The sequence below is a fragment of the Genypterus blacodes genome, unplaced genomic scaffold, assembly GCF_046128005.1.
Source record: "Genypterus blacodes isolate CSIRO-AG114 ecotype Tasmania unplaced genomic scaffold, CSIRO-AGI_Gbla_v1 ptg000158l_1, whole genome shotgun sequence".
NCBI lineage: Eukaryota > Metazoa > Chordata > Actinopteri > Ophidiiformes > Ophidiidae > Genypterus > Genypterus blacodes.
Window position 1 is genome coordinate 1,124,318 of NW_027466959.1, and position 17,840 is coordinate 1,142,157.

The window sequence follows — 17,840 nt, forward strand, 5'->3', positions numbered from 1 at the left end:
TTCTGTGGCTGTGATTTGTTGTTAAATCTTTCTCAATGCACCAAAAGAGAACGTTAGGGAGAGGGAATGATCTGAAACTAACAGACTGAAGATCTCCAGACTGAGTCGTTCTCCAATAACTAGAGATAACAGACGATCTCTCTCATGTCTCTGAATTCATAGACTTCATGAAGACTGAAACACACACACCCACACACACACACACACACACAGAGCAAACACGTATTTTACACACACCTGGAATCTTCACAACCCCTATGCATGCTGGGATTTGACCATGAGAAACAGCCACGGCGTGAAGTGCAACGTGTGTGTGTGTGTGTCATGTCAGCGTGTGAGGTTGTGGCGAACGAGACATTGAGGTGGCAGGGCGACATCACACCCACATCCAGACTTAGACTAAGTTCCCCTTCCCCACATTCTGCCTCCCCCTTCCTCCCCCCATGTATCTTCCTCATCTCGCCTCCCCTCAGCGTCTCTGCTTCCTCCCCGCCGCCGCCAAGAGCTGCTGGAAACAACACAATCCAGTCTGGATGGCCGACGCACAAACCTCACACACATGGCACATTTACATGACCTGTTCAACGTATTATTGAACATTAAACCGAAACAAAAGCTCCTCTTAAAGGGGGAAACAGGATTTTTTTACAGTAGGTAACAGAAGACACACAAAGTAAAGTGTGTGTGTGTGTGTGTGTGTGTGTGTGTGTGTGTGTGTGTGTGTGTGTGTGTGGAATACTTGTATGTATTTGTGGGGAATCTCTGTAGATTCCAAATTGGACGGTCTTCATTTCAAATCTGTGTTTTTGCGAACGCTGCGTCTTTGTCCTCATCCTCGTCATCCATTTTGGTAAAAACGCACCCACATAAAAAAATCCAACATCTTTTGCTTTGTGCTGCAGCAAAGTAACCGGATGAATCATGAATGATAAACGCTCCCCATGCATGAGAGTCAGGAGCTCCAATCATTCCCAATTCAGTGGACGTTCCCACTTAATTGCTGCTATGGAGATAATTAAAAACAATGCAATGAAGCCCAATCTCTGAATGTTAAGAGACTTTTTGAGTGAAAACGATCAAATCAAGTGTCACAGAAGGCAAAAGCATAAAAATGCATCACGGCTCTGATAGGAAAAATCCAGAAACTTGACCTGTAAAGCTTCAATGTGACGTGGATGAAGTTTTGCGTAGCTGTCAGCGTTTACAGTCTGTCCTTAAAGAGACAGGCGTGACATGTGAGCTGTGTTCTGTGTCCTTCAGGTGCAGAGGAGCTGCAGGAGAGAGGAAGAGGAAGAGGGAGGTGCTGCTGATGTTCTCTCCCCACTCCTGCATCATGACTGTGAGAGTCTGAGCTCTGTCAGGAAAGCTTCTCCTCCTCCTCCTCCTCAGACAGGACCACCACCCAACATCTGCCCACCCGAGCTACAACAACAACAACAACAACATCAGCTTCAGCTTCACTCCTCGCCCTCATCGCCCGCTCTCTGGTTTGCAGTGTCATGGCCTTCACCCTGTCAGAGATCATGGCGGCGAGGCGGCAGCAGTCTCAGGCTCAGGCTCAGTCTCAGTCTCAATCTCAATCTCAGTCTCAGGCTCAGTCCCAGGCTCAGCGAGGCAACAGGACGACGGTGGAGGTGGACGAGTACAGCACCAACCCCACACAGGCCTTCACCTTCTACAACATCAACCAGGGACGATTCCAGCCACCGCACGTGCACATGTGAGTCGATTCAGATGGATATCATGGAATATGATGTCATCAGATTAAATCTTATTGTAATCAAATAAAATGAGATCTTATAAATTTAAATAAAGTTAAAAGTGTTTAGGAAGTAAATGGAAATGTAATTATTTCAAACAATTACTGTATTATTTATCTATTCAACCCTTCTGTTGAGAAATCCTTACACTGTGATTGACCACCATCATCATCTTCATCATCATCATCATCATCGTCATAACTGCTTTGGCAAATTCACACTGAAAATGTTAGGATCAATATAATAATAATATTAATTGATGTGGTTATTGATCGATGATGTCGGGGGGATAAATATAGACTTTTATTGAATTACTTTGTAAAGAAAATGACTAAAATCTCCCAGTTCTTCATCCCTGCGTCTTTCTGCAGCTGGATTCAGCAAAATGTAAATCAAATGAACCAAGCAAGCGACGCATGCTGGCCAAACATAAATATTACCAATAAACATAACCTTCAGATCTATACGGGATAAAAGATGCAGCCTGGAGAAGCAAAGGAATATTGTGATGTTTGGTTTCTGCTCAGCTGTCAGCGTAAATGTGAATAAGAAGTTAGACATGAGTTAATATTACTGCTTCCACTCATGAATGGATTCTGGGGTTGTTAAACATTTATTTCTAAAATCTCATCACAGTCAGAAAGCTCTCGTCTCTAAGCATTCTTTTGTTTTATTTTCCCCAAATCCTTTGCTTTGTTCTTCTCCCCTTGTAATTGACAGCCTGTTGGTCTGAAATGCGAGTCTTCATTTCATTTAGTTTGCTGTAGTTTAGCCGGCGCATTCCTTCATATTTTGCTGTAATGATACATTTTTAATGAACCCTGGTGTATATTATTAGTTTGTGATTCCGACTTTGCGCCGGCTGTCCTACATGCGCACACATCTCGTTTCCGGCTGGTGTTTGTGCAGCGGTGGGGGAGGAGGAGGAGGAGGAGGAGGAGGAGGCCGGGCTGGGTGTTATCCTACCTGGAGGAGAGCTCTATAAAGTGGGCCACGGTTATTCACCAGCTCCCCTCTTTCCCCTGGAGACCTGCTGGATCTGCACACACCACTGGAATCCCACAGGACTCACTGCTCTTTTTCTATATCTGCGCTTTATTCTTTTTCCATCTCTGTGCATTTCTCTTTCTGTCTCTCTCTCGGCGGCTCAGCGCTCTGCTTTTATTGTGGCGGCTCGCTCTCTCCGCTCGCGCCGTGCCTCCGTCTCTCCTCTTCCTCTTGGCTCCGGTCTTTGGGGAGGATTTTCTGCCGTATACTAATTCAAACTTTTCTTTCATTGTCAGCCTCTTACCTCGGAGACTTTACATACAAAAGCTTCGTCTCCCTACGCCATTGTTTAAGTGCACCAACAGCAACAATGACCTCCTTTCCTCTCTCTGTTTTATAACTTTCCCCTTTTTCCTCTGTGTCTTTCCCGGGTTCAGGGTCGACCCGATGCCCCACGACACGCCGAAGCCACCAGGGTACACTCGCTTCGTGTGCATCTCGGACACGCACTCCCGCACAGACTCCATCCAGATGCCGTACGGGGACGTGTTCATCCACGCCGGAGACTTCACTGAGCTGGGTCTGCCCTCCGAGGTCAAGAAGTTCAACGACTGGCTAGGTCAGCATCTCTAACCGTGCCTCTGCATCCAGAACGGGTCGTGTGTCTGTGTTCTATCTGGGTCTCCTTAGTGACGAGCTATTATTAAGCCCCAGGTTCAGCACAATGCTAAATTTACTCACTCTGGCTGCTGTGCTGAAAGTTTTGAAGTAACACTTAAAAGGGGAAAGCATCTTTAAGACTTTAGAACCCAACTGGGCTATATTAAGTCAAGTCATTATGTTTTATTTTGCTACTAGTCGTCTTTAAAGCCGTTTCACTGTGCCCTGAAGGAATCTACAGGCGACTGAGGAGTTTTGCGTTCGCATTTTTAGCCATTTGCTGCAATTACACGTTGCTTTAAAATGTAATCTCTGTTCTAATCGGCGTTCATCCAGATAAGGAAAGAGGCTTTGATTCCCTGCGTCATGTCGGGACGTAATCCAAACGTCTCGCTCAAAATTAATGGTCAAAATTAATTTCCACTCTCTTCCTTCCCTTGTGTTGTTGGGTTCCATTTTGTGAAACTATCCCATAAATGCAGTTTTGACAGCTTTCTTTTAAGCCTTAAATGTCAGAGCTTGCTTGAGTGCAGCACTCAGGAGAGTTGAGCTCCTAATTGCAACGGCGTTACCATGTGATGATAACTTTGACAAAACATAATTATATACAGGAAACTAAATGTTCACTCACTGCCACGGGTTTCTTCTCTGATATAATTTGTTGAGTCTCTGCATCTTTTATCGAACAGAAATACAACAGCAAGCTGTGCTGAGTGCTGAGACGCTCGACCGTCTGGTGACACTTAATCAAGAACATTTAAGAAAGTTCCTTCTATTAGACTCCGTTTTGGAAATGTAGATAGAGCATATACAGTAAAATGCTACTTGGGAAAAAAATACAAAATGTTGTTAAATATTTTTTCATAAATTTTTTTTTTTCGTTTTAAATATTTATTCTAGAAAACTGTTGTTTTTCGAAAAATAAATAAAAATGATAAAAAAGAAAATTCTACAAAGAAAATTTGACATTTTGACAAAAATAAATCTTCCATCCATCCAAACATGATAGGATTTATTTATTTTTCAGCCTTTTTAGGTGGTAAATAAAAACCCATCATTTTCATTAAAAACTAATATTGCAAAATTAATCTGAGACTCAGATTAAAATGTGCTTATACGTGCTGAAATCAACATCTGTCTGAAAGGTATGAATCAAGATTGCTAAATGGACATCAAAGTGTGTGAGAACCAGCAGAAAGCTCCTCCTGTGTATGTTGCATTGTGGCCTGAGTCTGGTGTGTGTGTGTGTTACACTCGTCCCAGCTGTGACAGACGCTGCTGAGGTGTCCAGGTTCAGATCTGTGTGTTCTTACACTGACAACAGCTGGGGGAATTCATGTTTCAATCTGGAAAGTTTAGTCTTCATGTGAACCGTTTTGGTGTTTGCAGCCGTCTACATAATGACTAACTGAGTTTAGTTTAGTATTTGGTTAACTGCTTGCTACCTCTCAAGTATTCATGCGATCCATTGGTTGTTCAGGCAAATGCAGAAATGAATGTTTATGCCGGACGTCTTGGCTGAATGTATCTGAAAGTGCTCAAACTCAGAATGTGAGTTCATGTACAGCATCGGATCAGACTGGATCAGTTCTCTTAGCTGGACTAAGTCTGATTAAGGTTTAAGTCTGAATGATATGATACCGGACCCTTACTGTGCATGTAGCTCCTGATTCCCCCTCAAATATCTCGCCAAGCTACTCTGCTACTTGAGGTGTAGCTTTGTAGCTTTTGTCACGCTGCTTCATTATGTGAGGCGAGTCTCTACGACTTTGAGAAAGAAGTTACTGGAGAAGCTTTCTTGTTTTATTAGATGCTGCACTATTGTCACGCTACTGCAAAAAGTACTTTTGAGTTAATATCTCTGCTGCTAACACAGTAAACTACATTTTACCCATGAAACTCCACACTGGGATTGAAGATGGATTTCAGCCTGCAGGGTTTCATAACTTGGTGCTTGGACATGTTCTCAGGATCTTGTCTCCACACTGAGTCGGGGTCGTCTGTAGTCTGTAAGTCTTTTCAACACTGTGTGGCACTTATAAATGGAATGAAAAGATTTAGACAAACAACACGAGAAAGTCCATAGTAGCATCAGCAGCAGCACGTTTATTAGCCGAGTGGCTCCAGTGTTTGGTATCATCGCCATGTTCGCCCTTGCCATCGTCCTCATCGCATCAGCGGTTGATGCCAGGTAGTGTCTGTTCATGGCTTTCGTTGAGGGAGGGATGGAGGGAAGATAGGGAGGGGGGGGCTTGTCCTTCTCCTGACACACACACACACACACGCATGCATACACACACGCATGCACACCGACTGTAACCAAGTCGGCAGGGAGTGCGAGCTGCTGTACTCGCCTGCAGTCCGACGGGTAGAGAGGCGACGGGAGAGACGGAAAAGAAAAGATAATACCAGCAAACGCACCTGCTGCTGCCTCTGAAGTCTCTCTCTCTCTCTATCTCTCTCTCTCTCTCTCTCTCTCTCTCCCCCCTTTCTCTCTCCCTCCATCTCTTCTTCTTTCCTCTTCTTCTCCCCTGCAACTCTGATATATGGCTCTCTTTTCTCCTTCCTCTCATCTGCTTGTATAAATATTTATAATCTGGCTGCTATCCTTTCCCTCTCACTCTCGCTCTCTCTCACACACACACACATTAAACACGCACACACGCACACTCTCAATCTCATTCTGTAGATGAATGCAACTCCTGCTGTTTTGTGTGTACCGAGCAGATTTAGGTGGAGCTCAGGTTTAGCGTTTTTCATTTGGTGGGAGTGTCTGTACAAACTAAGCCTCGGTCAGGTACGATCTAGTCTGCCTCCATCTGCTACCAAACTCTACACTCTTTCATCTCTCCTTTCTTGTCTCTCAATCTTTCCAGCTTGCGTGCATTCTTCATATTCTACACTTTGGTCCTCCTGTGTGTTTGTCTCTCTCTCTCTCTCTCTCTCTCCATTCGTGCTTACTTTTGTCTTGTTTTCTCTCCATCCCTTATTTCAGCTCCTCTCCTTCCTCCCGCTGCTCACTCGCTCGTTCGGTGGCAGCTCTCTGCCATCCCTCCCTCGGCTCTTATTTTTAGCAGGAAGTCAGTGGGCTCTCTGGGGCCACTGGCAGCCGCTCAAGGCTTTGTTAGGGAGAGCGAACACACTTGCAGGAGAGAGAGAGAAACACAGGAGGAAGAGGAGGAGGAGGAGGTATGAAATGCAGGTATGGACAAAGGCAGGGAGTTGAAAAATTGAAGAGATGATGGGGAGAGAAAGGGCTAAAAGAAGTGTAGGTGGAGGCATAAAAAGAATAGATGGAGACGGAGGAGGGAGGCTGCTGGAGCTTCTCCCCAGAGGAGAAGCCTTACCTGGGCACCGTCGCAGCTCTGCCACCCTGGAGACTCATGCCAAACTTTTACTCTCTGTTGTCATGGATATCCATTTCGGGTCCAAGCTGTCATTCACACTACAAGCACTGTGTGTGTGTGTGTGTGTGTGTGTGTGTGTGTGTGTGTGTGTGTGTGTGTGTGTGTGTGTGTGTGTGTGTGTGTGTGTGTGTGTGTGTGTGTGTGTGTGTGTGTGTGTGTGTGTGTGTGTGTGTGTGTGTGTGTGTGTGTGTGTGTGTGTGTGTGTGTGTGTGTGTGTGTGTGTGTGTGTGTGTGAACCAGTTATACCACAGATACCTTTTCTGCGTTTATGTTTGCTCTTATAAAAATCAGTTTTTCACAATTTTCCGCTTAGAATAATCTAATTTGAATTTACCCTCCATTTAATGTTTGCTTATTCTATTTTAAGGTGTTTTCTAAAGCAAAGGGAAAATATGTAATAAGTAATAGGTTCACATCACAAACAAGAAGGTCACTCTGGACTCCAACTCGAGCAAACTGGTAGGAGGAAGTCAAACGCTGACTCCTTCACACTGTCTCATCCTGTGCTCCTCTCCCACTCATCTCCTTTCAGCCTAAACTTTAAGGTCAAACACAGGGTCAACCTCAAATCAAGACAATCTGAAATGAACACAGAGGTAGAGGACAAATGTGATAGATTTTTGAATCATCTTTTTATCCTGGTCGGTTTACTTTAACGCAATATCTGCAGTATTGAGAACACAGTTTCAACCTTACCCTCCAATCGCCATCTTCAGGACTCCACTCCACTCATGTCATCCAAACACTGCGCAAAAACAAATGATCAGTTGGCTTTTGCAGTGGAAATCCCTCAGCCCTCCTTCTCCCCCACAATGGCTGAAGAACACCATGAGAAAATCAAAATCAAACACACTATGAGGACACACACAGACAGTTCTATCACAAATGGAAGCCATTTTTTTCTGCACCAATACTGTCATTATCCACCACCTAGTATTCAACCCGACTGTAGAAGTCATTATCTCTAGTCACCGTTTCTTTGTCTCCATTTTGTCCACGTGCGTCACATTTCCTTGGCGCCAATCAATATTTCTTTCCTTTTTCCTCTTTGTTTTCCTTTTCTCCCCCTCTCTGTGTATAAAAACAATCTCCAGAATCTCTCAGAACGCCATGCTCAGTGTCATTTCAAATCATTTCTTTAATAACAATATTCAACACACACACAAAAAAGGAAATGTGGTCCCAGTGTGCTAACAAGACGGAGGTGAGGCTCAAAGAATCATCAAACCAGAAGACACACATGCATACTGTATAATGGGCCTCATTCATCAGACCTGGCAAATGACAAAATCACAATTATTCACCATTTAACTTTCTGTGTGTGTGTGTGTGTGTGTGTGTGTGTGTGTGTGTGTGTGTGTGTGTGTGTGTGTGTGTGTGTGTGTGTGTGTGTGTGTGTGTGTGTGTGTGTGTGTGTGTGTGTGTGTGTGTGTGTGTGTGTGTGTTGCACCTGCGCTTGTATGAACGCGGAAGGTAAAGCTCATTTTCTCACATTGTGCGGTTTGAAGAGCCGTGATGGCGGCGGACGGCTGGGCTCTGTTGAATATTCGGGGGAAGAAGGAGAGCGATGTACTGTAGCTGCGAATGGGTGCTGATTGTATGGGACAGGTGAGATTAGAGATGCAGATAGAGAGAGAGGAGTGGACACAGGAAGGGGCTGGTGTGTGTGTGTGTGTGTGTGTGTGTGTGTGTGAGACGCCGACTCTGAAGTTGTGAGCAGCAGCACTTCACAGTCCAATTCCCTCCAATAACGGCGTCTTTGATCTGGCTTTCAGCGCCTCTTACAGGAGGTTAAGACGCCGGCGGGCACTCGACAACAACGATCTGTGTGAGAAGAGGCAGGCAGACAGGCAGCTCGGTGTGTGTGTCTGTTTGTTGCCCTCACTTTAGACTTGAGTGGCGTCTTTATTCATGCCATGTGATGGCGTGCGCTGACAGAGATGCAGGGAACATTCTGGGCACTGTGCTCTTTTTAAATATGGATCTCATTGTGCCTCTGAGTCAATGTGAGGTCAGGCTCTCCTTCTTAAAGGCTTTGTTCTCACACTCCGTCTTTCTGTCTCTCTCTCTCTCCCGACGTCTGTTTCTCCCCTCGTCGTGGTTTCTGTCTCTGGTCTGTCTGCTCACTTCACTGGGCTCCTTAAAAAATGTCCTCAAGTTCTAGAAACATCATGCTCATACCTCCAACAAGACCCATCAGTGCTTGGATGTCACTTTGGTTCTTAACTGAACAGACAGCAGACAGATAGAGACTGAATACAGGAGGACATGTTTTTGTTTCATTGAAAAGGTTGTTGTCAGGTTGATGACGTCTCTCTGCCGGTGTCGTTTCATTTAGGGATCGTCAACAATGTGTCGTGTCTCAAACTTGATGTTGTGCAGTTCAGACATGCAGTGAACTTATGAGGTCGCTGTTCCTGCAATCTCACTCCTTTCTATCGAGAGTCCCGAGTGAACCCCTAATGACGGCAAACACTGCTCTCTCTCTCTCTCTCTCTCTCTTTTTCTTGCTCTCTCTCTCTCGTCTGCATGGAGGAAACATCTCTTTATTTAGCGCCTGCTCTGCTCTCTGTTCCCCTTTACTGCTGAATAATAGATAAGTGATGACCATGATGCGATTGCCATGTAGGCACTTTGGAAGCGTGTGTGTGTGTGTGTGTGTGTGTGGTTTGTTTTTCGCCTGTAAGAGAGAATGAGTGTGTGTGTGTGTGTGTGTGTTTCCTTCTGCACCTGCCTTTGCATCTGCACAGCTGAGAACATTAAGGGGACTCTTCATCATCACAGTGTAACACAAAAGTCAGTTAAACTTCAGTCTGTCCATTTAGGAAGGACAAGGGATCGGGAAGCAATCAGCTGCTTTGGTGCAGATGAGGGGAATAGATTTGCATGTGGTGGACACAGACGGTTGCTCTCTCCTGATCCTGATCCTTCCTGATTCTTATCTAGTTGTGTTGTGTTGTTGTGTTGTTGTGTTCTGCTTGTGTCCTTGTCACCGCTGGTGGCATCCGGCTCCTCCAGGACGGTACATTCATACATACTTTGTGCGCGGGGGAAGAGGATGTGTGTGTTTTCTGCGTCTTCATCCTCCCCCTGGACCTTCTTCTTCACCTGCTTAGCTTTGCTCCCTTTATCGCCCCTTTAGCTTGATAACAGTGGGGGCATTAAAGTTTCATGACGGCTCCTCTGGCCTGCTCTCCCTCACCTTCATCACCCTCAGCCTCTCTTTCTCTCACTTCCCAAACCCCCCCCCCCTTTCCTCTTTTGGTCTTTCCTTCCTTCTTCTGCTGTTATTAAGATGTTTTCCTTCCTTCCCCCTCGCGTCCTTCTCCCTGCTGCCAAACCTTGTTTTGTCTTCTAGTCTTCCTTCCCCTACTTTCCCTGTGCCTTCATCTCTCCTTCCTCCCTTTTCTCTTCACACCACCCGGCCCCCCCGCCCCCTCGTGTTTACCCAGCATTGGATGCGAGCATAACGAGGTGGTTTGACAATCCTTTATGGTTTTTAACATGGGGGAAACTCAACGGAATCTCAAGTGACTTTAAATTTGAGCAAACCGTTTCCCATCTGTCCCTTTGCTTTTGTGCCTTCTCGCACACTTGAAAGACTGCGTGTGTGTGTGTGTGTGTGTCTGTGTGTGTGTGTTTGTGTGTGTGCATGCGAGTCCATGAAAGGGAGAGAGATGCACGGGTAAGAAAATCTCTCACTTTTTCCCCAAACAAGCTCTTTTTTTTTTCCCTTCAGTTTACGAAAAATATTTGTAAATGAGCGAAGCCTCCATCAGTTTTGCTCCTGAAAATGACAGACGTCCTTTTCATCATTTTCCCTTTCAGTCTCTCCTTCACTCTCCGTCTCAGATTTGTTTTCTGGGTCAGCGTAAATTTCCCGGATGCAATCTGTTGCTGAATCAGGCATTAACCCGGCCTCTTTCAACCGCCAGCAGACGGCCAGCAGAACGCCTGCGACCCTGTTAGACAGTGAGAACAGAGAGCAGAGGGAAGGCAGATGTGCAGGAGTCAGACTGCATCCAGCCACAGGCACCGTCACACACACACACACACACACTCTGCATCCAGCCAGAGCTCTGACACACACACACACACACACTCATTACAGATAGAAGTGAATCAGAGAGATGCCACACACACACACACACACATGAATGTACTGCTTACACATATACAGACACACAAACAGGGAGAGAAACTCTGTGGCTCCTCTTTGGCACAGAATAGAGGCAGATTTGATTAAAGTCGACAAAAGTCTTTATACATATATAGATGTATATTGGTGAAGCTATTTTTTGTCAGGTGACCTTAAATATGTCGCTTTTTCCATCATACAGCTCAATATTCCTTTATTTGCTGGATCGATTCATGCATTAATTATTTATTTAGGCATTTATCTTTTTATTGGTTTGTTTATTTAACTTGTCTGAATTTGTTTTCGGCAGATTTTAAACATACACATTTATTTTATTAATCTAAATCTTAAAAATCGCTTCACATTTCATATTTACACACAGATTTGAGTAAATGAAGACTTTGATCCGTGTTGTGATGAGGTGCAGAATTCACACCACAGTGAAAAAGCTTGGATTCCAATTCCCATTTTATTTTTAGCCCGGCTGTTGTCTCTTGTTAGTCTGAACCTGATGTCCTCCATCTTTTGTTTTTTTTGGGGGGCTTTGCCGTCTACAATAACAAAGTTGGCTCAGAAATGAACAGCACATCGCAGCCACAGCTTTAAAAAAAAAGCTGGGATACAGTAAGAGATGTTAGTTTCAGCCTAAGAGGTGGTGATTTTAAATTCTGTAGTGTTTTAATTGTTAAAAACGATAATTACCAACCACTTCAAACTCTACGCTCAGCTGCAGGAGCACAGCCGGATTGTGAGGAGATCGAGCAAGAAAAGGTCTCCATGTCACTCTCCTTCCAGCAGAAAGGCTCAAATCCTGCCAACAAACTTGTTCAAGATCATTAGAATACAGTTAGAGAGGATTTCCTAACGACTCCATACGTGTTGCTATGCATCTATCACCGTCTCCCTCCTTTAGAGCAGCATTACCGTGCGACGACGATTCAACCCACTGCGACCGTCGGCTTCCTCACAGAGTGAAGTACAAATCACACACACACACACACGGTGATATATAGGTGACAACTGCCGGGGGTTTAATTTGTCTGCGTGTTGCTTCTCTTTAAAGTGTCTGAATGTGTAAGTGGAGCAGACGGGATGAAAGAGACGGAGAGAGGGAACGGAGGGGAAAGAAAAGGGAAGAGAAAGAGACCACCTACGAGGATGGTTGATGATGCAGTGAATCTGTCTTTGTCACTGGCTTTGTGCGGGTGTGTGTGTGTGTGTGTGTGTGTGTGTGTGTGTGTGTAATGCATTATGTTGACTGAGGACATTGTGAAGTGTTCGGAGGTGCTGCTGCTGCTGCGCTCAGATAAAATGTGTGTTTTGGATGCGTTGCTCAGTAGGTGGTGTCTGTGTACAGCGTCTCATAATTGCTGGCTGTCTTTGTTTTGTGTCTGCTTGTATGATTGTGTGTGTGTGTGTGTGTACTGAGATGCAGCAGTGTGTAGGTGGTGAGTTAAATGAAACAAGTGAGTATTAAGTTTAAGCCGAATTGGGGAGGTAGACGTCTCGCTGCTTCCATCCATCTCTCTCTCTCTCTCTGACTCACACACACACATGTACACACACACACAGTACAGGCACAAATTATGGCTGATCCGAGCGAGCGAGCGTCTTTAGCTTGTCTGCCTTTGAACATCAGCAGCGTTGCTTTTGAAAGTTCCCTTTGAATCACGGCGTTTCTTTTTATGCACGTCGACATGAAAGCCGGCTGAAGCTGCACTGTTTGGCCGTAATCTCCAAATGTTCCATACTTAAAAGAGCATACATAATCTGTATGCTATAGGACGCAATACACAAAAGTGCACGCAAATACAGACACACACACACACACACACACAGACATTTATATTTAGCTGCTTATTCTTGCACACAGGCGTTCACTTACACACACACACACTCTCATTCATATCAATTTAATATTTTTGGCACGGAGCATTAGTGATTATATTTTAGAACTACACACACATACACACAGACACACACACATAAACTTTTATATTAAGTTATTTTGGCAGGAAGCTTTTGGCTACTAGTTTTTGATATCTACACACACAGACTTTGGAATTAACTTTGTCTTGGCAAGCAGGACATTTCATCGCTCACACACACACACACACACACACAAAACGCACACACACATTCCACACAAAAGCAGTAATCCCCCCTGTAACATTTATCTCTTCAAAGAGCAGACCACCCATCGCAACATCAGAACAATGGTGACCAAACTCCGGCAAATTTCCTGTGGTGGTTGTAGAGAGTCCACACACACAGACACACACACACACACACACACACACACACACACACACACACACACACACACACACACACACACACACACACACACACACACACACACACACACACACACACACAGAGAGAACACAGGCGTATAGACAAGTATGCGTATACACTACACACATGTTACATCAGATCAAATAAACACACTGTATATCTGCCATATTCCTTACACACACTGCTCTCTCTCTGCCTGCACACACACACACACACAAGCACACACTAAAACAATTACATATGTACAGAGACACTTTAAAACAAACACACACACACAGGCCACCTCATGGAGCTCATGGGAGGACAAAGGATTTAGCGGTTCCACCATGAGCAGACAGACAGCAGATCTGGGGTGTGTGTGTGTGTGTGTGTGTGTGTGTGTGTGTGTGTGTGTGTGTGTGTGTGTGTGTGTGTGTGTGTGTGTGTGTGTGTGTGTGTGTGTGTGTGTGTGTGTGTGTGTGTGTGTGACTGGAGGGGGCGTGCAGCTCCAAAAAGAGCCAAAGACAGGAAGAGAAAAGGGGGAGGAAGTGGCCCATTGTGTTCCCTGGATCCCTGTGCCTTGTTCCCTAGATGACTTTGAGTTCTGCCGGTTTGATGCGACACAACAACCAGACACATTTTAGATCCTCTTTGTGTTTATTTATTTTTCATTTTTGGCATTTATTGTCTTTTAAGCAGTTGGCCGGCAGATTATCCGTATCAAACATGTGCTGACTGCTCTTATTTACATCCTCATAGGTGAAGTCCAGCTAGTTTGGGATTCACAGCTTCTCACTTTGCAGCAAACTGTCAAAAAAATCGTTTAAGAAATGTATATTTAATTCTGCAGAGTAAGTGTGTGTGTCTGTGTGTCTGTGTGTGTTGTGTTGTGTTGTGTTGGGGGGGGGGGGGGGGGGTTGTATTTGCATCCAGCTGGTGGACTTTTATTTTTCTCGCCGTGATTTATTTCTCTCAGTTTACATTTGGCCGTCAAACTTCATGCGTGAAAAACTGCTCATGCTGCAAAATGTTCTGAGGAGACGCAGATTTGTGTTTATTTGGTCTAAAATTTACGAGTGCCTTGTTCCCTGTGCTGCCTTTGTCATAGGCACACACACACACACACACACACACACACACACACACACACACACACACACACACAGTCTCTATTTCCCCTACTTATGTTTGACGTTTTGGCCGTTGGGCGATGATGTCATCCAGAGCAGCTTTTCTTGTGGCTGCATGTCTTTAAACATCACTGTAGTTTCTGTAACGCTCATTTTGCAGTTTTACTTTTCACTGAATTTGGCTTTTTTTCATCCATCTTGGTAATTTTCTTATCCATTTCTAATCAAATTTCTTTTTCTGGAAAGATTGAAGTAAATGGAAAATGCTCATTTCGAGTTTCTGATTGAAAGAAATGGGACATTGAATGCCCCAAAACCTGGAAAAATTCAAAAATTCATTTACAGACTTTGGATTTAATGAAATAAGATAAAAACCTCTTCAGATTATTCTCCAAAAAGCCTTCACTCTTGATTGTCCTGAGATCAACTTTGGGATTTTCACAAGACTAAATGTGAAAATGTGCCTTTCTACTCCAGTAATCATTTTAATTTTGGTCACATGTAGTAAAACCTCTACATCTCCTGATTTAAAGCTGAAGGATCTCACTTGCGAGGCTCTTCTGGAACTTGTGGAGCATTTCTGTTCTGCACACAGTCCCGGGTCAGTCTGGCTTTCATCAATCACTTCACACTCTGCTCCACTCTTCAAACAAAAGGGTTGCAAGAGCAAGTGAAACATGTCTTCAGGTAGCTGCTGCTGCTGCCTCCGTGCAGACACTTGGCTCCTTTCCTAGCCAGCTTTCCCTCCAAGAGCCTTCATCACTGCCATCATTAGAGATGCAAAACATGGAGGAAATATGTGAGGTGTGATAAATGTGTTGCACATTGTGATGTATGAAACGGGATAAAACACAGATGTTCTGAGTAAAGCCGCTTAGACTGAATAATACGCAGTGTTTGGACGCTTTCATGGAAGAAGTAATAAATTACAATTTTTTAATCATTGTAATGACTTTAATTAAACCTTGCATTCAAATCCAATATGCATCCACAGTCTTTATCCAGCTAGGGGAGAACAGTCACAGGGATTAGACTCTGATTCAAAACACAAATGGTGTGGGCAGACTTTACCAACGCACAGGAAAAGAAGGAGGCGAAGAGGAGAAAGGAGGCAAGGAAACAAGAAACCATCGGCATATACTGACCACAGCCAGACCTGATTATCCAGAGGACAGAGACAGATGTTAAGGCAGGGTGTAAATGTGGCTGATAAGGGAAGTGGAAGGAGGTGTGTATGTTAAGTAGGATGAGTAAAGAGGAGAAACCCAGGACTGGAGGAGAAGAGGAGCAGTTTCATGATCAACAAATAACGAAATAGCAGAAATCTGCTTCTGACTTGTAAAGGAGGGCATTTGTTTTTTTAATTTCTGCATTGGGACTTGCAGCTTGTCATTAGTGGAGACCAGCACCTGAGATTCATTCCAGGATGCAGTGTGATGCCAGACTCTTCCAGTTTCCCTCCCCCTGTGTTCCAGCTGCACACCAAATCCAAAAGTGAACTGAAGTATTCCACAGCAAAACCCTACATTTACATTTCGTCCTTTGGCAGGAACCTTTAGCCAAAAGGATGTGAGATTTAGAACACAACACTAGTAAAGATCTAAGCTTTTTTAGTTTAGTTTTTTAAGTAGGTAGACGTTGGGTTTGAAGGTGTTCAGGGTAGAGTTGGGTCTTCAACTGTTTAAAAGACAGAGAAGGACTCAGCAGATCGAATGGAGTCTGGTTGCTCCATTCCAAAGGAGAAATGTCTGGATAGAGATTTGGGGCCTCGTTGTGGTTGTGGCACAGAGCGCCATTCGTTGGCAGAGCAGAGCGAGCGTGAGGGAGCATAAACCTGAATGTGAGAATTCAGATAAGTGGGTGCCATATTGGACGCTGCTTTATAGGCGAACGTCAAGGACTCCAACTTGATGTGGGCAGTGACTCGTAGCCAATGGAGGCATATCAACATTGGAGTGACCTGTGCTGTTTTGCGTAGTTTGAATTCCAGACGAGCTGCCACATTCTGGATCGTTGGTAGGGTGTGAATGCACATGGAGGTAGACCTGCCAGGAAGTCACTGCAATCACCAAGGCCTGAGATGAGCTTGGACCAGGAGCTGTGCCACATTCATACTGTAGCTAGGGTCTGATTCTCCTCATGTTGTATGTAATCTGCACAATGAGAGACTGAAGCAACGCGTTCTTTGATTGTTAGTTGGTTATCAATCGTGACACCCAAGTTCCTGGCAGACTTTGTTGGACTGCCTCGAGAGGAGTCAGGTTGGATGCTGATTGCAAAAATTGGCTGCGATGACAAGGAGCTCCTTCTTTCATAGGTTGAGCTGAAGGTGTCGGTCTTTCATCCAGTCAGAAGTACTGTATTACTCAGTCAGTCACTCAGTCAGTCTTCTGGCGGAAAAGACAGGGAAGAGTTGTGTGTCGGCAGCATAGTATCTGTAAGAGACCATCCTGCTATCTTTTGTTTTTGAAAGATAGTTTTGCTAAGCAGTACTTCAAATGTCAAACACTGATGAAGAGGAAGAAAAAACATCTTTATTACACCGGTGCTGTGTATGTCCATGTCCTTGTGTGGAGGTGCGGCCCCTCATTTAAAAGGGCTTTTTGGTGTCTACTTGACAACTAAGCACAAGTCCTTCTGCCAGCAAACGGGATGTGTGTGTGAGAGAGGGGGCGTACGAGGCCCAAACCGCGGAGGGGCAGTCTCTGACAGCTGCTTTCATCTCCTTATTATTCCTCCTTCACACTCAAGGATTTTTGGGCTTCCTAAAAGATTTCTGTCCTTCTCTGTCCCCCTCTCTCTCTCTCTCTCTCTCTCTCTCCCTCTCCCTCTCCCTCTCCCTCTCCCTCTCTCTCTCTCTATCTCTCTCTCTCTCTCTCTCTCTCTCTCTGTCACCAGGCTTTGATTGGCTGTTATGACAGAGCCGTCGTCGGGCTGTCAGCCTCTTTTAAAGCTCAGTTTAATTACTCCTTTTCACTAACATGACACACATGCACAGACGCATGCAAACACACACGCACATGCAGCAAAGTCACTCACAAACACAGATGCACACACTCCGGGTGCCTCATTCATCAACTCTGATTTAGTCTTGAACTGCATGTAGACAAAGAAATCTATGGTACATTACATTACACTTTCATAGACATGGTTAATATGTTATGTATTATTATTACATGTTATGTCTGCACTGCTTCTCGTGTGTGTGTGTGTGTGTGTGTGTGTGTGTGTTGGGAATGTTTGGTTGGGATGATAATGGGAACGAGATCATCACTGCGTTGACACAAACTCTATGTAGCAGTCGTTATGTTGGCATCCCGGGTTTGTTGTTTGCATTTCTGAGATGGTTAAGATCCACGCACAGCATTCTGGTCCTGCACCTGCCAGTCATCTCCCATCATGCACTTTGGGAGATCCAGTTCTTTGGCCATTTTGGTGCTGTGCCATGGATTGTATTCTCTGTCCCCGCTTCATTTAGAGG

At 44.7% G+C, this 17,840-nt stretch overlaps 1 protein-coding gene across 3 annotated transcripts in view; it reads left to right on the top strand.

Moving 5' to 3' along the window:
• The first annotated feature begins 1,499 nt into the window (after nucleotides 1-1,499).
• The window catches only part of mpped1 (metallophosphoesterase domain containing 1), a 45,836-nt gene continuing 29,495 nt past the window's right edge, over nucleotides 1,500-17,840 (top strand). The window contains exons 1-3 of one of the 3 annotated variants that reach the window (XM_076167493.1): nucleotides 1,500-1,550; nucleotides 1,605-1,720; nucleotides 3,185-3,366. In XM_076167493.1, the coding sequence (XP_076023608.1) occupies nucleotides 1,500-1,550; nucleotides 1,605-1,720; nucleotides 3,185-3,366 (349 nt within the window). Of the gene's footprint in view, nucleotides 1,721-3,184; nucleotides 3,367-17,840 lie in introns of all 3 variants that reach the window. The other 2 variants (XM_076167494.1, XM_076167492.1) reach the window with 2 other exon arrangements.